The sequence below is a fragment of the Dipodomys merriami genome, unplaced genomic scaffold (assembly GCF_024711535.1).
Source record: "Dipodomys merriami isolate MVZ:Mamm:240054 unplaced genomic scaffold, mDipMer1.0.p SCAF_143, whole genome shotgun sequence".
Lineage (NCBI taxonomy): Eukaryota > Metazoa > Chordata > Mammalia > Rodentia > Heteromyidae > Dipodomys > Dipodomys merriami.
Window position 1 is genome coordinate 315,080 of NW_027202749.1, and position 20,737 is coordinate 335,816.

Consider the following 20,737-nt stretch of genomic DNA (forward strand, 5'->3'; position numbering starts at 1 on the left):
CTGACCCATTCCCCAGATGTGGCCGACAGGTCCCAAGAGAGTCCTCAACCCAGCTGAGTTGTGTTTCTAAGGTGAACCCTTACAACAGTGGGAGGCAAGACTAGGACCAATGCAAACTAAGAGTGAGGGCCCCACCTCTGCCAGCAGCTCAAGGTGTCTTTACAATAAGCAGAAGCCCATACGGAATTCTTTATTACCTTTAATGCATATTCTCTGCCACTTCCCAGATCTTGAGCTTCATACACAAATGCAAACCCTCCTGAAAAATTAAAAAATACTTGCCAGTCAGTGCTACAAGTTAGGCTAGGTAAAATACAAACCAGGCTGTCGCCAAAGACACTCATTTCCCACAGAAAGCCACAGCCCAATTCACGTACTGCAGTCCCCACGTGCTCTGCTGGAGACTGGAGGGAGGAGCCTGGAGAGACCAAGGAAGGGCAGGAACACCAAACGCCAGTACTCTGAAAACCATCAGATTAGACAGACACGTTCTAGACCAGCTGATCAAACTCAAAAGGAAGAATGAAGAAACAAGAAGGTAGGAAAGTGGCCGCTTTCCTCGCTTACTGTGCTGAGTGCTGTGACCTGCCTGAGACGCATGTGGGTGAGTGCAGGCTCTGAGAACACAGGCGCCTACACGGCTGCCTCTGCCTCTAACTGCTTCCAGAGCCAGCTACCCACTACGTGATGTCACGGCCCACGGGGCCACTCATGCGGTGGGTCTAGAAGCACCGCTTCCGACCCGGTGTGGAGGGGCAGGGCGTCAGCACGCTGGCCCTGTCCAGCACCCAGGAGAGTGGCCTGCCAGGACCAGTGTGTAGAAACAACTTGTAGCTGTCAGGTACAAGTGTAGCTCGAATGAAGGGATTTGGGGTGGGGGAGAGACCACTTAATTACTGCTAGTTTTGTACGTCTTTGTGAGAATAGGCACAGATGCAGCAATAACAGAAGACTAGGAGATGGGGTCATGCTTTTCTGTGTTCCTATGGAAACTTTCAGCATATTTGTTTTCTATGGATTTTTATTCACTTTCCCAACATGCTATAAAGAGTGCCCCTGGTCTGCCAAGCAAGCGTTTGTATCCTGTACAATGGCAGCAAGGGCCAGAAGCTAGCTTACTGCTGGGACCTGTTTTGAAAAGAAAGTATCGCCGGGCGCTGGTGTCTCACGCCTGTCATCCTAGCTACTCAGGAGACTGAGATCTGAGGATTGGGTTCAAAGCCAGCCTGGGCAGAAAAGACCGTGAGACTCCTATCTCCAATAAACCACTAGAAAACCGGAAGTGGTGCTGTAGCTCAAGTGGTAGAGCACTTGCCTTGAGCTGAAGAGCTGAGGGACAGTGCCCAGGCCCAGAGTTCAAGCCCCATAACTGACCAAAAAAAAAAAAAAAAAATCTTGGGTCTGGGAATGTGGCTTAGTGGTACAATGCTTGCCTAACATGCATGAGGTCCTGGGATCAATTCTTCAGTACCCACATAAACAGAAAAAGCTGGAAGTGGTGTTGTGGTTGAGCAAAAGAAGCACAGTGCACAGACCCTGAGTTCAAGCCTCAGGACTGGCAAAAAGAAAAAAAGGAAGAAAAAAAAAAGAAAGCATCTTGAAATAATGAGACAGAGAAAGAGAGAAAGAAGGTGGCCACTTTTCAAAGAGGAAAATGCTGACCAGCACCACTCATGAAGCTGTACCCAAAAATTAGTAAGTTCTCTAATATAGAAAAATATCAGCCAATCAAATCTAACAATGTATAAAGGGAAATACACCAAGTAGAATTGGTTTAACGTGAAAATCACTTAAATTTTATTGTTTCTAGGTATAATTTGGGGGGGGGGGTCAGTTGTGGGCTTGAACTCTGGGCCTGGGTGCTGTCAGCTCTTTAGCTCAAAGTGTGTGTTCTACCACTTGAGCCATAGCACCCTTCAAGTGTTCTGTGGTTTATTGGAGGTAAGAGTCTCATGGACTTTCCTGCCTGGGCTGGCTTTGAACTGCAATTCTCAGATCTCAGCCTCCTGAGTAGCTTGGATTACAAGAGTGAGCCACCAGCACAAGCTTAGGTGTAATTTTTTTTTTTTTAGGCTCAGTTTTTAAGCTTCTTACAAGAAGAAAAATCACATCACAAAATCTGAAAATCAGCAAACGAAGAATACAAAGCAACTTCCTCAACCAGATAAAGGGTGGCTGAGAAGGACTAACATACCTAAGAGTGCAGTGACACCAGGAACCAAGGAGGAGAACAGGTCTGAGTCACTGACAGACAGTCCCTATCTTTCCAGAGGTTCTAACCAGTGCAACCAGATAAGAAAAGAAAATTAAAGACATTTAGGTCACAAAGAAAGAAGTAAAAGTACTTTTTTATTTGCAGATAACATGATCTACGTAGAAAATCTGAACTCTTAAAAAAAAAAGCTACGTGATAATGAGTTTAGAAAAGTTGTAGGATATAAAAACCAGATACAAGGTGGCTTAGTGGTAGAGTGCTTGCCTTGCATGCATGAGGCCCTTGGTTCAATTCCTCAGCACCACATAAGCAGAAAAGGCCGGAAGTGGGGCTGAGACTCAAGTAGTTGTAGAGCTGAGGGACAGTGCCCAGGCCCAGAGTTCAGGCCCCACGACCAACAAAAAAAAAAAAAAAAAAAAAAAAAAAAACTGTGTTTCTACACACTCAGAGGTAGGCAGAGATTTCTTAAAACCATTAACTGTTTGGGAAAAAAAAGATAAACTATAAACTATACCGAATAAAAAATTTCTACTCTTTTAAATATGTTGGTGACAGTATCTTTACAATAAAAAAAATTTAAAAAAAACAAATATGCTGGAGAGAGGATGAAAAAAACACACACACTAAGTTTTGCAAATCACCTGAGAAGGGACTTCTATCTAGAAAATATAAAGAAAAACCAAAATCTAAGAGCAGGAACACAGGCCCTATGCACAGACACCAGAGCTAGCTGACTGAAGCACAACTGTCCCACAGATAATCACAATAACAGTCAGGTGGTGTTGCTTCATTTTCTACTTAATATACCTCACTGGCCTCAAGTTCACAAAGAGCTCAACCAGCCACCCTGGCTGTGCTTGCCTTCCTTACACAGCCCATTTCAGAAGCTGCACCACAAGAAGCCCAAACAGGAATACAAGCCATCTCTGACATTCTTGATTCTCCCAATTATCTGTCTTTTAAAAACAATGAAACTGGGGCTGGGAAGGTGGCTCAGTGGTAGAGCGTTTGTCTTGCATGCCTGAGGCCCTGGGTTCGATTCCTCAGCACCACATAAGCAAAAAGAAAAAAGCATGAAGTGGCGCTGTGGCTCAAGTGGTAGAGCGCTAGCCTTGAGCTGAAGAGCTGAGGGACAGCGCCCAGGCCCAGAGTTCAGGTCCCATGACCGGACCCCCCCAAAAAATAAATAAAATAAATAAAAACAATGAAACTTAGAACAAAATTTGAGATTGTCAGAAAGCTACCTTGGCTCCAAAGTTCTGCCCAACAGGCCCATGTCCCACTTTAGGTCCAAATTCATGAAAACCATTTGATAGCAAAATCTGGTCTATCATAAGCTCATTTGGGACAAAATCTGATGTGAATTGTTACAGGCAGTTTGCAGACTAAGAGAATATTCATTGAATTTAGATATAAATACCCAGTTTATTCTCTGAACCATTTTCCTGAATTCTGGAGATGTAAACCCTCAAGGGTCTGTCTTACAGTCGCGACTGGAGATCTCCAGAACCCCACAACCTGCTGCTGTCCGGAAAGCTCACTCGCATCCTCGTAAAATACCTGCTATAGGCTGCCTACCCCGCTTCAGTTCAGAAAGAAGCGTTAACTAACTCATTAAGTCTAAAAGAAATTATGGCTCATAATTATGCAGGTTATTTTTACCTCCTAGTTGGCTCCAGTGCAAAAGAAGTCAATCCCATGTCACCGTGACAGTGGCTACTCCACATGTCCCAACCCCGTGTGGCCCCCTCAAACTCGTGCAACTAGGATGGCCCACCAGCAATAATCTTCTGCCCCCAGTGGGTGCACTCCAATTCCTCCCATCCTGAGACGATACCTCGCTTACTCCTCCCTGGAGCCTCCTGGCTCCCCACAACGCTGTACTGCCTCACCCACCCAACGTGGCCATTGAAGTGTGTCTTACGTTCCCTAGGAGCAGAGGCTAGGTCCTGGGTACTATGAATTTCATGAAAGTCAAGACAACTGCCTGGCAGTTTTGGAATAAATGAATTGATCTGGGGAATGCTTGTCATTGTTCTAACAGATGCAAGGGAACATTTTATTTCAAGACATCAGCACAATTGTTACCTCCAAAGGGAGAAGGATTAGGGTTAGATTTTCTCACCTAATCACATTCAAAATCTATGACTACAGCATTTCCAGAATAAAAGCATATTTGACTCCCTTTCCTGCCCCAACAATGTACAAATGACCACACGAGGCCAGGCTGACTCTTCAGCCCTAAATGCTGGTTAGGGCTCTACTCTCTCAACGAGGGAAACAGGCCAATAGGCAGAATACAACTGGGTTTAGCTGGAAGACCTGACACACCTTGGACACCACAAGACACAAGGTAAGGCAAGTCTAGAAGAGAAACTAGAACTCCATTAATGGTCACTCCTGTGTGAAGCTCAAGAATCTACAAACAAAAATGACAGTAGATTGACTTCAAGACACAGCTGTAGTGGTCTGAGGTGTAGGAAGATGGCAAGTTCCATTCCAGCCTGAGCTACATAACAAGACTATCTCAAAAACAAAACATCACAAAACAGACACATGGCTAAAGACCATGTCACCCTCCAAGGTTCTCTATGGGTCACAGTTAATGGCTCTGCTTCCTATAACTTCCAAGAGATAACACACAAAGAGATGTTGGGGGTAAGACAAAACAACCTGTAAGAAGAGAACCCAGAACCATGGGGCCCAGCACAGTGAAGTCTACATCACTAACTGGGGCAGCCAGAGACTGTGGAGCTCCCCAGAACTCAAGAGATGCAAGCCTGCTCTCCCGGACCCTCGCTCTGGACATGATAAAGAGCCATGTCTACTTATGCCTACCCCCTCTTCTCCACCTCCAGACACTGCTTACCTCCTGAGTCTCTCGGGCCTCCCCAATCCACTGTCTGGGCCTCTTCCCTAGACCTAAGGAGGGCCAGTTCCAGAACTTCTTACTGGACTGCCACTCTTTAGTTTGAACCCAGGCCTGATGCAACCAAGAATCCAATCCAGACACAACTGCCCTTAGCAGGACTTGTAGAGCTACTGATCCACAACCCCCTTACAGTTGATCTCTAGCTAGGTTTGGTGTGACTCATGCCCCCAGCAGAGGCCCTCCCCAGCTCCAACCTCCTCTCAGCAGACACCCTGCCCAATATGACCACTTCTGAGCAGAAGGCCTCCCCAGATCTGTCCAGGGGTCCCAGCAGAGGCCTCCCGGCTCTGCCTGGGTCTGAGCAGAGTCCTCCCCGGGTCTGAGCAGAGTCCTCCCGGCTCTGCCCGGGTCTGAGCAGAGTCCTCCCAGCTCTGACCCGGGTCCCAGCAGAGGCCTCCCGGCTCTGCCTGGGTCTGAGCAGAGTCCTCCCAGCTCTGACCCGGGTCCCAGCGGAGTCCTCCCCGGGTCTGAGCAGAGTCCTCCCGGCTCTGACCCGGGTCCCAGCAGAGGCCTCCCGGCTCTGCCAGGGTCTGAGCAGAGGCTTCCCCGGGTCTGAGCAGAGTCTCCCCGGGTCTGAGCAGAGGCCTCCCCGAGTCTGAGCAGAGTCTCCCCGGGTCTGAGCAGAGGCCTCCCCGAGTCTGAGCAGAGTCTCCCCGGGTCTGAGCAGAGTCTCCCCGGGTCTGAGCAGAGGCCTCCCTGGGTCTGAGCAGAGTCTCCCCGGCTCTCCCCGGGTCTGAGCAGAGGCCTCCCCGGGTCTGAGCAGAGTCCTCCCCGGGTCTGAGCAGAGTCCTCCCCAGGTCTGAGCAGAGTCCTCCCCGGGTCTGAGCAGAGGCCTCCCCGGGTCTGAGCAGAGGCCTCCCCGGGTCTGAGCAGAGTCCTCCCCGGGTCTGAGCAGAGTCCTCCCCAGGTCTGAGCAGAGTCCTCCCCGGGTCTGAGCAGAGGCCTCCCCGGGTCTGAGCAGAGGCCTCCCCGGCTCTCCCCGGGTCTGAGCAGAGTCCTCCCCGGGTCTGAGCAGAGTCCTCCCCAGGTCTGAGCAGAGTCTCCCCGGGTCTGAGCAGAGTCCTCCCCAGGTCTGAGCAGAGTCTCCCCGGGTCTGAGCAGAGGCCTCCCCGGGTCTGAGCAGAGGCCTCCCCGGCCCTCCCCGGGTCTGAGCAGAGGCCTCCCGGCTCTGCCTGGGTCTGAGCAGAGGCCTCCCAGCTCTGACCCGGGTCCCAGCGGAGTCCTCCCCGGGTCTGAGCAGAGTCCTCCCGGCTCTGCCCGGGTCCCAGCAGAGTCCTCCCGGCTCTGCCCGGGTCCCAGCAGAGTCCTCCCCGGGTCTGAGCAGAGGCCTCCCGGCTCTGCCTGGGTCTGAGCAGAGTCCTCCCCGGGTCTGAGCAGAGGCCTCCTGGCTGTGACCCGGGTCCCAGCAGAGTCCTCCCCGGGTCTGCCCGGGTCTGAGCAGAGGCCTCCCAGCTCTGACCCGGGTCCCAGCAGAGGCCTCCCGGCTCTGCCCGGGTCTGAGCAGAGTCCTCCCAGCTCTGACCCGGGTCCCAGCGGAGTCCTCCCCGGGTCTGAGCAGAGTCCTCCCGGCTCTGACCCGGGTCCCAGCAGAGGCCTCCCGGCTCTGCCCGGGTCTGAGCAGAGGCCTCCCGGCTCTGCCCGGGTCTGAGCAGAGTCCTCCCCGGGTCTGAGCAGAGTCCTCCCCGGGTCTGAGCAGAGTCCTCCCCGGGTCTGAGCAGAGTCTCCCCGGGTCTGAGCAGAGTCTCCCCGGGTCTGAGCAGAGTCTCCCCGGGTCTGAGCAGAGGCCTCCCCGGGTCTGAGCAGAGTCTCCCCGGGTCTGAGCAGAGGCCTCCCCGGGTCTGAGCAGAGGCCTCCCCGGGTCTCAGCAGAGGCCTCCCCGGGTCTGAGCAGAGGCCTCCCCGGCTCTCCCCGGGTCTGAGCAGAGGCCTCCCCGGCTCTCCCCGGGTCTGAGCAGAGGCCTCCCCGGCTCTCCCCGGGTCTGAGCAGAGGCCTCCCCGGGTCTGAGCAGAGGCCTCCCCGGCTCTCCCCGGGTCTGAGCAGAGGCCTCCCCGGGTCTGAGCAGAGGCCTCCCCGGGTCTGAGCAGAGGCCTCCCCGGGTCTGAGCCGAGGCCTCCCCGGGTGGGGCCGGACGGGCCCCCGCAGGGACACCCAGCCCGGCCGTGCGCGCCCAGCCGGGACGCTCCCGGCTGACCCGACCCGCGGCCGGGCGACGCCCTGGGCCGACCCAAGCCTCACCCTCGGCCAACACTCGCCGCACCCGCAGGCGCAACTCGCCCAGCTCCACCGTCTGTCCCACGAAGTCGCTCTGGTCGCGGCCGGCGGCCCCGCCCAGGGAGCCCGGGCCCGCCAGGAAATCCAGCGCGGACTGCAGCAGCGACATGGCGGCGGCCGCTCGGCGGCGGGCAGAGCCAGACCAGGGCCTCGGTGCGCGCAGGGCTCGGTCTCCGTCCGGCCGGTCCGCGGCTGCCGGCTCACAGCCCCGCCATCTTCCGCCCGCGCCGTGACGTGTGCACGTCGCGTCCTGACGCACATGCCCGCCCCTGCGCGGCGAGCGGAAGTGCGCCAGCCTCACTTCCGCCGCGCCGGCGCAGAGACGCCGGCTCGCAGCGACTTCCCGCGGACCGCAGGCGAGGTGCGCGGCCCGGCCCGCGCCGGCCCCGCCCCGGCCGCCGACCCCTCCCCGGTCGCCAGCCCCTCAGTTCGGAGCGTCTAGTCCCTCACGCAAGGTCCTGCCTCAGGGGCGGGGCAGGGGTCGGAGGGCGGGGCGGGGTCGGCGGCCCGGGCGGGGCTGGCGGGACGGGGGCGGGGCCTGCGGGGGCGGGGGCGGGGCTGGCGGGGCGGGGGCGGGGCCTGCGGGGGCGGGGCGGAGTCGGCGGGACGGGGGCGGGGCCTGCGGGGCGGGGGCGGAGGGTGGGGCGGGGCCGGCGGGACGGAGGCGGGGCGGGGGCGGAGGGTGGGCGGGGCCGGTGGGACGGAGGCGGGGCTGCGGGCGGAGGGTGGGCGGGGCCGGCGGGACGGAGGCGGGGCTGGGGGCGGAGGGTGGGCGGGGCCGGCGGGACGGAGGCGGGGCTTGGGGCGGGGGCGGAGGGTGGGCGGGGCTGGGGGACGGGGGCGGAGTGTGGGCGGGGCCGGCGGGACGGAGGCGGGGCTGGGGGACGGGGGCGGAGGGTGGGCGGGGCCGGCGGGACGGAGGCGGGGCTGCGGGCGGAGGGTGGGCGGGGCCGGCGGGACGGAGGCGGGGCTGCGGGCGGAGGGTGGGCGGGGCCGGCGGGACGGAGGCGGGGCTGGGGGCTGCGGGCGGAGGGTGGGCGGGGCCGGCGGGACGGAGGCGGGGCTGCGGGCGGAGGGCGGAGGGTGGGTGGGGCCGGCGGGACGGAGGCGGGGCTGGGGGCGGAGGGTGGGCGGGGCCGGCGGGACGGAGGCGGGGCTGGGGGACGGGGGCGGAGGGTGGGCGGGGCCGGCGGGACGGAGGCGGGGCCTGCGGGGCGGGGGCGGAGTCGGCGGGACGGGGGCGGGGCCTGCGGGGCGGGACGGGGGCGGAGGGTGGGCGGGGCCGGCGGGACGGAGGCGGGGCTGGGGGCGGGGGCGGAGGGTGGGCGGGGCCGGTGGGACGGAGGCGGGGCTGGGGGCGGGGGCGGAGGGTGGCGGGGCCGGCGGGGGCGGGGGCGGGGTGAGGGCGCGGCGCGGCGGGGTAGGGGTCGGCGGGCCGGGCGGGCCGGGCCCGGGACGGAACGCGTGGTGGCGGACGTTGGGCGCGCGCGCGGCCGGCGGCCTGGGCCCCGGCGGCCGGCTTCGCGGCGAGGCTCCCGGGGCCGCGCCGGTGCGCACGCGCTCCGGTCGTTCGCCCTCGCCGCCGAGGGCCGAGGTGCGTGAGTTGCTACCAAGGACTGACCGGAGCGGGAACGCTCCTCGCGGCCGGGCCGGGCTCACCCCCTCGACGCCCAGCTGTCGGAAGCGCCTTTAGAGATGACCCACAGCCGCTCCCTCGGTCGCCGGGTGGGAAAGAGGGAAGCGCGCACCGCCAGCCGCCGCGGCGACGCCGGGTGCAAGTGAGCTGTGAGGGGGCTCCACGTTCGCGGACCCGACGCCAGGCCCTGAGCGGAGGCCGGAGGCCGGGAGCCTCGGCTAATGGGAGAGGACAGGCCCTGAGCGGAGGCCGGGAGCCTCGGCTAATGGGAGAGGACAGGCCCTGAGCGGAGGCCGGGAGCCTCGGCTAATGGGAGAGGACAGGCCCTGAGCGGAGGCCGGGAGCCTCGGCTAATGGGAGAGGACAGGCCCTGAGCGGAGGCCGGGAGCCTCGGCTAATGGGAGAGGACAGGCCCTGAGCGGAGGCCCGAGGCCGGGAGCCTCGGACGGGCGGGCAGCGCGGGCCTCTGAAAAGCGCTTTCCATCGGAGGTTTCCTCAAAGAAGACCCCAAATTTGGAGAGACTCGTGGGGAAGGCCTCCAACAGTTAAGGAAGCAGTGATACCTTTCTGTGCAGACTTTTCCAGAGATTCGGGGAGGACGGGTTTCTGAACTCCCAGTCGCATTGTTCCGATCCCCGAACTTGATGAAGTTGACAGGTTTGAAACCGGTCTGCCGGCAATCCTGCACATCGTACACGTGCAGTCACAGTTGTTTTATTTTTCTATCAGGGAATTACTGTAATCTTCCATTATCACTGTGTGTGTGTGTGACACTCAGTTTCCTCCATCATCACTGTGTGTGTGTGACACTCAGTTTCCTCCATTATCACTGTGTGTGTGTGACACTCAGTTTCCTCCATTATCACTGTGTGTGTGTGTGACACTCAGTTTCCTCCATTATCACTGTGTGTGTGAGAGAGACACTCAGTTTCCTCCATTATCACTGTGTGTGTGTGTGAGACACTCATTTTCCTCCATTATCACTGTGTGTGTGTGAGAGAGACACTGTTTCCTCCATTATCACTGTGTGTGTGAGAGAGACACTCAGTTTCCTCCATTATCACTGTGTGTGTGTGTGAGACACTCAGTTTCCTCCATTATCACTCTGTGTGTGTGTGAGACACTCAGTTTCCTCCATTATCACTGTGTGTGTGTGTGAGACACTCAGTTTCCTCCATTATCACTGTGTGTGTGTGTGAGACACTCAGTTTCCTTGTTCTTCTGTACTGTCAACGATGCCTCAGCTGAGACCAGCATCCTTTTCAAAGTAATCTTTCACTTTTCCATATCCAGCTCCTTGTTTTGTGGCTAAACACTTCACTGGCATGCTCAGTGAAGTGTTTCCACTTCTTCCAGGCTCAGGTGACCTCCAGGCTCCCCCACCATGTCCAGGCCACAGACTCCAGAGCAGCCTCTGGATGCCCAGGGAGACTCATCTCCACACAGGAGGGTTGAAGACTCTGGGGAGGGAACCCAGAATTCCCACCGAATGTTGGGCTTCAGTGATGCACTCCTGTCCATCATCGCCACCGTTATGGTCAGTGCATGGCCCATCTCAGACCCAGAACCCTAAGCAGTTGGAGGTACCCAGTATTGTACCTCTGTCTGCAAAGGGTGCCCTGTCCATGAAGTGTCTCTCAGTTTCTTTTGTCTTTGTTTTTTTTAGATCCTGCCTGTGACCCACACGGAAATCTCCCCAGAGCAGGTAATGGGAAAAGGCTGTACTTTGGTGCATGTGGCTTGCCCTGGGCTTGAGGAGCTAACTACATCTTGCAAGCACCAGAACCCAAAGCAAGGTGCTGGTAGAGCATGTAGGGCAGGGCATCTGTGCCTCTTCCCAGTAGGGCAGTGGACAAGGCCGCATCTTTGACAGGCAGCAGTATCTTCACTGTGGTGAAGCCTCCCATGTGGGGCCCTAGCTAAAGAGCGTGGGCTACCTCATTATAACACTCCCTCTCACTTTATCAAGAGTAAGAGCTCTGCCTCGATCAGAATTCCCTCCCTGCACCTATCTCCAGCTACAGGCTTTCAGCCATTGTCCACCTTAGCAGGCCTGTCCTGTTTGTGATCCCACAGGCACTTTTAGAGGTGCTGTTGCCTATGGCTGTTTGGAATTGCCGAGTTTGACCCTGTAGTGGTGTATCTATGTTCCTCCAAAATTCACTTGTCAGAATTTAAATGCCCAAGTAATTAGGAGGTGCTTAATGACTAGAAGCCCTTTGCCCTATGTTATTTCTGGTGTCTTAGGCCACCTAGATTATGCCCTCTGCAAAGATCAAACCCAGCTACAAAGCATTTGGCAGCCAAGGTCCTTTGCCACTTGCAGTGATGGTTTTGAGGCCTGTGTAAGGGAGGCTGCTGTTGTAGCGTCCAGTGCAGCCTGATGGCACTCTGAGGCTAGGGCCCTGCTTAAGGCTTTCACTCCTGGTCTGCGGCAAAGCCGTGCTCTTGAGATGACCAGTGCTATGTGATACATGTTACTTTGTTTTAATGACAGTGTTCTTTTACTCTAGCAATTTGACAAAAGCATACAGAAACTTCTAGCAACTAGAATCGCTGTCTACCTGATGACATTTCTAATCGTCACAGTGGCTTGGGCAGCACACACTAGGTAAGGGTTCAGTCTTTTTCAAAGCAAGGTCCTCATTATCATTACTTGCTCAGGGATGGTGCCAGGTGCAGTGGACAGCTGTAGTTCCTTAGAGATGCATTGTTCTCAGGTTATCGTGGGTCCCCGATCACATGCTTTGTCCCAAAGGGGTTGGGGTCAGTAGACCACCCTTTCTTGCCCTGAGGCCACTTCTTCTGGGCCTCATGCTCAAGATGGTGAAGAGTGGACATGCTCACTCCAAGGCACGGCCTGTCTCTGGAGCCACTCAGAGCTCTGCTAAATTTCCTATCTGAGGTGGGAGGCTAAAGTGTCCACCTGGTAGAAACCATTGCAAGACCAAGACAGAGCGAGGAGAAGGCATGACTGTGTCCCATGAAATGCCAGCAGATCATGACCCCTCCTGTGTGGAGGTTAAACTTGCAGGATGTGCTGTAGGGCCCAAGCTTTGTCCTGGATAGGGTCCATGATACAGGGGCCTAGATCTGTGGGGCCCCAGTAACTGACCGTGTGCAGGCAGGGACAGGAAATATCCAGAAGTGACACTGGGGTGGTGCAGGTCAGCCTACTAAAAGGAAATGCTTGTCAGGGAATGCTGGAAGTGCGGGAAAATACATGAATTCTGTTAAGTACTTGCCCCTGTGCTGAACATGTCACCTATTACTATCACAAGGATGTTTTCAGCAAAGTGACTTTGTTCCTGGCGCCAACAGGACTTTCCTCTCTGCTTTCATTATTCACGGAGCACTTTTTTGTGAGGAAGAGAGGAAGAAGGGCTCTTCTGCAAACCTTGCCTGGACCAGCTTTTTGGTTCACTCACTAGGGATCCATACCTGCTGTGGAGCACATCCCCAGCAGGGCGGGTGGCAACCGTGAGAACCCGCAGCGAGCTTCTTGTGTCTGCTCTGCTTCCTACCTGGGCTGCTTGCCTGCACACATGGTCCCGTCATGGGTAGCTAGTAGAGCAGTCCTGAGTGAGCTGGTCCAAGCACTGGACTAGAGGCAGAGTTTCCTGGCTCTGCCAAGGCCAGTGCAGGAAACCTCTTGCCACACAGGACTTAACCCTGCCCACCTGGGACATCTTTCAGCCTGGCTTCCCTGACAACCCTCAAGCCCTAGAGCTACCATAGCATATTTCTGCATTTTAGCTGTTGAAAATCTCTGTGTTAAAGCAAGATGGTGGGGATATGAGAGAATTTGTTTTCTCTCAATTTTCCAAATTTCATATGCAAGGTAGTATTTCATATTTGTTCAAAAGTGACATCTTGTTTTATGTTGATGGCTCACTCCTATAATCCTACTACTTAGGAAGCTGAGATCTGAGGATCTTGCTATTTGAAGCCAGCCTGGGCAGGGAAAGTCCATGAAACTCTTATCTCCAATTAGACACCAAAAAGCTGGAAAAGGAGAAAGAAAAAAAAAAAGCTCAGGGAAAATACCCAGGCCCTAAGTTTAAACCCCAGAGCTTTTTTTCCCCCTCAGAAAAAGTGGTATCTTCAGCTAGGCACTGGTGGTTCACACCTAGAAGTCCTAGCTATGTGGGAGACAGAGACTGAGAGGATCAGGTCTTCAGGCCAGTCAAGTTGAAGTCAATAAGGTCCCATCTCTGGGTGCAGTGACATGTCTGGACTGTCACCCCAGTCCAGGCCCGTGCCCAAGCAGGAAGTCAGATCTGACCTCCAAGTTAACTACTGCAGAAAAGGGCTGGAGGTAAGCTTCAGCAGTGGAGCGCCTGCCCAGCAGTCGCTAGGTCCTGAGTTTAAACTCTTACCACTAAGGCAAAAGAAAAGGGAAAGAGTTGACATTTTAACTGAAAATACTGGGGAAGGTGTGTATGTGCTTAATCTTACTGCAGTCACCTTCAAATGATGGCCCATCTTTTGTTTTTCTGAACTTTAGATTGTTCCAGGTTGTTGGGAAAATAGATGATACGCTTGCCTTGCTCAACTTGGTGAGTTTTTTCTGTTCTTCAGGGAAATAACTTCAGTTTTAGTTTAACCCAGGAGGAAGAGGAGGAATCGTTAGCTGCCGTTCTTTGAGCCTCGGGCTGCTTAGGGCCTAGAATCTGTCCCGTACCTGGAAGCTCCTCAGAAGCCTCCCAGCCATCAGAGGCATAGACTTCTGAAGTGTCTGGGCTTGGGCTCTGACACTCTGCCTAGCCTGGCCCCCTCTGGAGCAGTGGGGACCTGGGGTCCCTTGCTGCCCCCCCTGGGGTGTCCCTCCCTCCTCTCCAGGTTGCACAGTGACCATGACCCCCTTCCTTCCAGGCCTGCATGATGACCATCACCCTTCTTCCATACACAGTGAGTAGTGTTCAGCCCCCTGCATCCCTAAGCCTCTTCCCATGTGTGGCTGTCCTCAGAAATGCAGACCACAGGCTGCAGAGGAGAAGGGTCTAGAAAGCTAGAGGCTGTCACGCTAAGTGGAGGAGGGAGTTCAGGGTTCCTGGAGGCAGACACCCCTGAGCAAAGGGCTGCTGATGCCTTCCATCACCACCCTCACCCACTGCACAGTCCTGTGCTCCATCCTGATGTGGGTCGCTGGCTCACGCATGCAGAGGGTTCAGATCTGAGGGACTTGCGATGAATCTGATATGGTATCTGATGATACCATTGCTTTAAAAGCCTGAAACAGCAGTGGGGTTTCTCCCACGATGGGCAAGCCCACCACCTCCACACTGCTATTAGCCACTCTGATCATCTCCTTCCCAGCGCCCCACACAGAGACAAGGAAGCTCACTGTGCCCCAGCCAGGGTCTGGGAACTGTGGTAAATGTCAGGATATTTTGTGATTTTTTTTTTTTTTAACTCAGTTTTCTTTAATGGTGACCTTCCCTGATGTTCCTCTGGGCATCTTCTTGTTCTGTGTGTGTGTGATCACCATTGGCACTGTACAGGTAGGCAGGGTATATGTATATGTGTGGATTTGCCATGGAACATGCAAATGGGATACCTGCCCTGGACTTCCCCATCCCAAGGAGTCTAGACTCTGCCTGTGAACATAGGGTTTGGAATACTCAGAACCCCACCTGCTGACCAGAGCCCACTCTATTCCCACCCTAGTATCCATTCCCGGGACATTCCAAGATACTTGCCTGCCTCTAGAATCCTTTTAACCCCAAGTTCCTGCATGTGTGCATGCATATGTGTGTGTGCATGTGCACACGCCCGTGTTTGTGCACAGGTGTGTGTGCACTCATGTGCATGTGTATTGGACAGCCCAAGGGGGGCTGGCTGGCCACGATATTCCCTCTCCTTGTTTCTCCTGCAGGCACTGATTGTGGGGTATGCCTTCCACTTCCCACACCTGCTGAACCCCAGAATCCAGTGTTCTGCACACAGGGCCCTGTCCCGGCAGCACATCCTGCGCCTTGTCCTCCGTGGCCCAGCACTGTGCCTAGTTGCCGCTGTTTTTTCCCTCTTTTTCTACCCTATGGTGAGTATTGGGTCACCCCCAGGGGGGCTTAGTCTATTCTCAAAAATCAAGGCCAGGGGCTGGGAAGGTGGCTCAGTGGTAGAGCGCTTGCCTTGCATGCCTGAGGCCCTGGGTTTGATTCCTCAGCACCACATAAGCAAAAAGAAAAAAGCCGGAAGTGGCGCTGTGGCTCAAGTGGTAGAGCGCAAGCCTTGAGCTGAAGAGCTGAGGGACAGCGCCCAGGCACAGAGTTCAGGCCCCACAACCGGACCCCCAAAAAAAAAAATCAAGGCCTAAGTTTAACGGAACAAGAGCACTAGTAATAGAGACAAATGCTAAGGTACGTTTCAGCCATAGAAGCTGTCGTTGACTGTAGAGGCTGACTTGTGGTACAGAATCAACATGAGCACTACTGAAAAACAGAATTTTTCAACCAAAGCATCTGGGGAATAGTGAAAAAAAAAAACAATTGTTACTTTAAATGTGCAGTAAGCATTTCAAGAGCACTGTAAGCATAAAACAGTAAGGCCTGTGGCCACTGCAGAAGTCATTCCTTGAGGCTTGGGCAGGCTCTCCCTCCCACGTGAGGAGTGTGATGTGCAGGGTGAGGTCCAGAGTGCTGACAGGTAGGTGAGGGTCGAGCAGCACACCATCTGGGAAGCAAGCCCCAGCCATGCGTGCCTTCTGAGACTTAACCTGATGCTCATGGGACAGGATGGAGGAGACCCGGAGTTGCTGAGAGTCAGCGGCACAGGCTGCCTTGTGGAGAGTGGGTCTCTGGCCCCCGTTGGCCGAGGCAGGAGCATGGATGAGGGAGGCAGGTGTGGCCAATGTGTGGAAAGGAGTGGTCAGAATGATTAGGCAGAGGTCTGGAAAGACAGGTGCACAGCAAGAAGGACAGTTTAGAGGGACCACAGTCTTAGAGGCTCAAAAGGTAGACCTTTTCCATGGGTGTAACCAGGTGGTTCATAGGCAGGAGTATCTGACAAGGGCAGGACCAGAGGTGAGTGGTGGAGCAGGGCAGGCAGGCAAAGCCTAGGGCAGAGGCCCACCTGCTGACAGCCTGGACATGGGGCTGGGAGAACTAGGAAGGGCAGGTGAGGCAGGTGGCCAGTAGGAGAGGCTGTGAACTACTCGAGTTTGCCTGTGTTTGTAATATGCATTGAAATTGTATTCGTTTTCACTGCCCAATGATAATTCATTGTGTCTGGGACACACTTTGCCTGCCATTCTCAATTGACTGACACTTCAACATTGTGGCCTCTTATACATACCTGGTCCTGTGAACATGTGTCTTCAAATCTTTCAGTTATTTTCTGTATGTGCCCAGAACAAGGATTGCCAAATCATGGGGTCGTTCTGACTTTGCTTTTTTATTGTTTTTGCTTTTTGCCAGTCCTGGGGCTTGAACTCAGGGCCTGGGGTTTGCTTTTTTATTGTTTTTGCTTTTTGCCAGTCCTGGGGCTTGAACTCAGGGCCTGGGCACTGTCCCTAAGCTTCTTTTTGCTCAAGGCTAGCACTCTACCATTTGAGCTACAGCACCACTTTCAGCTCTTTCTATTGATGTGGTACTGAAGAATCGAACCCAGGGCTTCATGTGTGCTAGGCAAGCACTCTACCACTAAGTCACATTCCCAGCCCCCTGATTTTAATTTTTTAAGGCACCCTATACTGTTTGTTTTTTTTTGGGGGGGGGTCTGGTCATGGGGCCTGAACTCTGGGCCTGGGCGCTGTCCCTAGCTCTTCAGCTCAAGGCTAGTGCTCTACCACTTGAGCCACAGTGCCACTTCCGGCTTTTCTTTTTGCTTATGTGGTGCTGAGGAATCGAACCCAGGGCCTCAGGCTTGCAAGGCAAGCGCTCTACCACTGAGCCACCTGCCCAGCCCCCCATACTGTTTTCAAGTTGCTGGGCTGTTTACAGTCCTACCTGCAGTGCTCAAGGTTGTACTTCTCTCCACACCACCTGTTACTTTGCCTTTGTGACTCCAGCTGTCCCGATGGCTGTAACTTCCCTGGGGACTAGGATACTGAGCAGCTTTGCAGCTGTTTGGCTTGTTGTGCATTTACATAGTTTCTTTACAGAAATGTCTTTTCAAAGTCTCTCCTGTTTCTTAGTTGGAGTCTTTGACTTCATTTGAGCTCTGCTAGTTTTTTATGCATTCTGGATACTAAGCTCTTCCCAGGCAAGCATTTTTTTTTCTCTGTTCTTTCTCTTTTATCTCTTTAACCCATACATCCTTATTTCAATAAAGGACAATTTCCTAAAGCCAGGTATGGTGGCCCACATCCATAATCCCAGCTACCTGGAGGGCAGAGGCAGGAGGATCGAGAGTTCAAAACCAGCCTGGGCAAAAGTAGCAGCAAGAATGTCTCAAAAACAAAAAGAGGGGGTTAGGTGGGGCGATAGCTTTCCTCGTATGTGCAAGGCCCTAGGTTCAAATCCCCAGTACTCAAAAAAGAAAGGAAGTGGCTCAGTGGTAGAGCGCTTGCCTTGCATGCATGAAGCCCTGGGTTCAATTCCTCAGCACCACATAAACAGAGAAAGTCAGAATTGGTGCTGTGGCTCAGTGCCCAGGCCTTAAGTTCATGCCCCAGGCCTGGCAAAAGAAAGAAGAGCAAAAAGTCGAATTCCCTGGTTTTCCCTTGTTACTCCTGCCGTCCCTCTCTGGAGCAGTGGGATGGGATTCTTGGCTGTCTAGGTACCAGGTGGTAAGCAGTCTCCGCTCTGAAGGAGGCAGACCCTGATTTGCCATGTCTCCCCACAGTCATACCTACTGATGGTGACCATCATCTTCCTCCCCCACGTCAGCAAGGCCACCAGCTGGTGCAAAGTCAGGCTCATGGGTAGGTGACCATACACCTCTACACTGAGGCCACTGAGAGGTGCCACTGGACCTCAGGCCACTCCTGAGAACTGTTAAGTGGGGCTGGGTGTGAACATGTAGTAGCCCTGAGCTTGCTCCACTGTGCACAGCCCAACCCTGGCTCTGGGCTTACTGGGGACGGGCTGCAACTTACCCTTCAGGATCTGTGCCGCTTCCTTTCCTGGCCTAGGACACATTCCTGGCCCTTGGGGAAGAAAGCAGGGTGTGGCTACCCAGGCACCACAGCCCCACAAGCGGCTGGCTGCCCCTCTCTCCTGCCACGCCCACAGGCCGCCAGGAGCCCCCCGCTCGTAGTGTGGAACCTTTCAGTTTTGACCTGCATGCACCCCTCAGCAAGGAGCGGGTGGAAGCCTTCAGTGACGGCGTCTACGCCATTGTGGCCACGCTTCTCATCCTGGACATCTGGTGAGGATCCCAATGGGTCTGCCCCAGCCTGTCTGCCAGGTAGCAGTCTGAGTTGGTATCTAACCCTAGACACTCCAGAAAGGCATTAGTTCAGTGCCAGCCTTCCCTTGGGTGTCAGAGCTCTATGCAGTGAGAAGGTGAGCCAACCTTAAGAGGGGCAAACCCTCCTACCAGCTGCCAACCTGAGAGCCCAAGCAGAGGCTAGGGGGCCAGGGAGAGGCAGCTTCTGCAGCGCCACCCTGCGCCCCCACCCCGAAGCTCTGCTCAGAGGGATGGGTTAGCTCCCTGGCCCTAGACCCTTTCCATATCTCATTAGAAGCCATCTCCTTCTTCTGCTCAGCCTGACTTGTCAATGAAAACCTGTTAGAGCGCTCATCTCAGTGCTCACTTTCTTTCCAAGTTCAGTCTGCCATCCCAAGCCTCCCAGCCCCCTTATGCTGTAGTTCCTTAGTCACATTCCAGTGCACTCTTACTTCATTAAATGTGTTGCTGCACTCTGGCTTTATGTTTTGTATCTGATACTGAGTGTCCTTTTTCTACTATCAATTTTTCCTACTGTCAATTTTTAAAAATTGAAAGCAAATGTTCCCAAGTACCTGATTCCGAAGGCCTAAACTTAAGGAACATTCCTGAACAATCTGGCTTTGTGTCTGCCCTGCAGCCAGGGCTTGACTGGTCATGTTCCCTGTAACCTATAACCAAGGACTGGTAACTGCAGCCGCGGCTGGGGTGGGGAGCATGCCCTTTATGCAGGTCTGCTGCCCCTGCTGAGAAGCTGCTTGGGGTCTCGCCGGGCCCAGCCTGGCTCTGTCCACTGTTTCGCAGAATGTAGGTCTTGCTTGTCGTCCATGCCCAGTCGACAAGATGCCATTGCTAGGCCATGCCTCGAGAGAGCGGCAGCTGCATCAGGGTGCCCTTGGTTTCCAGCATGATCAGCAGGATGCAGGGCAGAAGCAGGACTCCGACGTGGAGCTGCCCCAGCTCCTGTGGGTGTAGTCTCCCATCAGGGACTCACCCTGCCCAGCCCACCAGCTTTTGGACTAGCAAGTAGGGCTGCCACTTGGCAAGGAGCATACATCAGTTATTGCAATTCAGGCGAACAGCGGTAACTTACGTTCAGTATTTTAAGTACATGTAAGTGCAGACTAATGAGCATTTTGTGTGCAGCTAGTGTAAGCCAGCCATTCATCGGAAACTCACTTTGCTAGCCCACCCCTCCGTCCCTCTGAAGGCTGGTACAAATGCCCTCTGTTCACACTTCCCAGTGAGGACAATGTTCCAGACCCCAAGGACGTGCAGGAGCAGTTCCACGGCAGCCTCGTGGCCGCCCTGGGTGCACACGGGCCACAGTTCCTGGCGTACTTCGGCTCCTTTGCCACGGTGGGTCTGCTCTGGTTTGCCCACCACTCGCTCTTCCTGCACGTCCGCAAGGCCACGCAGGCCATGGGGCTGCTGAATACCCTCTCGCTGGCCTTCGTGGGCGGCCTTCCCCTGGCCTATCAGCAGACTTCGGCCTTCGCCCAGCAGCCCCGCGACGAGCTTGAACGTGTGCGCGTCAGCTGCGCCATCATCTTCTTTGCCGGCATCTTCCAGTTCGCCATCTGGACGGCGGCCCTGCTACGCCAGGCAGAGACACTGCAGCCATCAGTGCAGTTTGGTGGGCAGGAGCATGCCTTCATGTTTGCCAAGCTTGCACTATACCCCTGCGCCAGTCTGCTGGCCTTTGCTGCCACCTGCTTGCTCAGTCGGTTCAGCACTGCCATTTTCCACCTCATGCAGATCTCAGTACCCTTTGCATTCCTGCTGCTGCGTCTCCTCATGCGCCTTGCCTTGGCAGGCCTGCGGGCCCTTCAAGGCCTCCGGCCAGCACACCCTGTGCCCAGCCAGGCAGAGGCTGAGGCTCAGTCCCAGCTCCTGCCTGCCTCCTGCTAGCACCACGGAGGCTGCTGCTCACCACCAAAAAGATGGAGCCCAAGAATGGACTGGCAGGGGGCCACTGTGGCCCTGGGGCTACGATCTTACTTGCTTGGATATTCTGTCCACTGTGAAATACTAAGGTCTGTTTTAGAGTACAAAAATGGTTGTACTTTTTGTAGTGAGGAGCTCCCGGGGACTCATTTTATTGCTTTGACTCATCTACTTTCCCTCTTCACCCAAGATTGGGATGGTGTTTGAGACAGCAGGGCCCAACCGGGGTCCCAGAGCCCCTTTCCTTCTTCCTGCCCAATCCTGCATGTGGCTAGAGGCCACTGCTCTCTTGGGGGCCCCAAGGGCAGTTGTTCCTTCCTGAGACTTGGCTGGTCAAGCAAGGAGGCTGCTGTCTGAGGAGCTAACCACTCGTGGCCCGCCTCCCCAGGCTGCCAGTCCATCT

General features: G+C 55.2%; 2 protein-coding genes across 12 annotated transcripts in view; one reads left to right on the forward strand and one right to left on the reverse strand.

Annotated features, from left to right (window-relative positions):
- Gak (cyclin G associated kinase) overlaps positions 1 to 7,664 on the reverse strand; it is a 57,435-nt gene extending 49,771 nt beyond the window's left edge. For 3 of the 7 annotated variants that reach the window (XM_070021636.1, XM_070021635.1, XM_070021634.1), the window contains exons 1-2: positions 7,383 to 7,621; positions 198 to 259 (exon numbers count right to left, since the gene is read on the reverse strand). In XM_070021636.1, the coding sequence (XP_069877737.1) occupies positions 198 to 259; positions 7,383 to 7,527 (207 nt within the window). In that variant the 5' untranslated portion in view covers positions 7,528 to 7,621. Of the gene's footprint in view, positions 1 to 197; positions 260 to 377; positions 397 to 7,382 lie in introns of those variants that run through there. The other 4 variants (XM_070021639.1, XM_070021640.1, XM_070021637.1 and 1 more) reach the window with 4 other exon arrangements.
- Positions 7,665 to 7,739: 75 nt separating this feature from the next.
- Positions 7,740 to 20,444, forward strand: Tmem175 (transmembrane protein 175). Of its 5 annotated transcripts, none has more exons than XM_070021644.1 (11): positions 7,740 to 7,873; positions 10,411 to 10,591; positions 10,721 to 10,759; positions 11,568 to 11,665; positions 13,562 to 13,613; positions 13,930 to 13,965; positions 14,475 to 14,558; positions 14,933 to 15,097; positions 17,842 to 17,920; positions 18,231 to 18,366; positions 19,632 to 20,444. In XM_070021644.1, exons 2-11 carry the CDS (start codon positions 10,439 to 10,441, stop codon positions 20,296 to 20,298), a joined length of 1,509 nt encoding a protein of 502 aa, XP_069877745.1. In that variant the 5' UTR covers positions 7,740 to 7,873; positions 10,411 to 10,438; the 3' UTR covers positions 20,299 to 20,444. The 5 variants fall into 5 exon arrangements, with proteins under 5 accessions (XP_069877745.1, XP_069877749.1, XP_069877746.1 ...); XM_070021645.1 differs by lacking the exon at positions 7,740 to 7,873 and adding an exon at positions 8,909 to 9,196; XM_070021646.1 differs by lacking the exon at positions 7,740 to 7,873 and adding an exon at positions 9,215 to 9,711.
- The last annotated feature ends 293 nt before the right edge of the window (positions 20,445 to 20,737 follow it).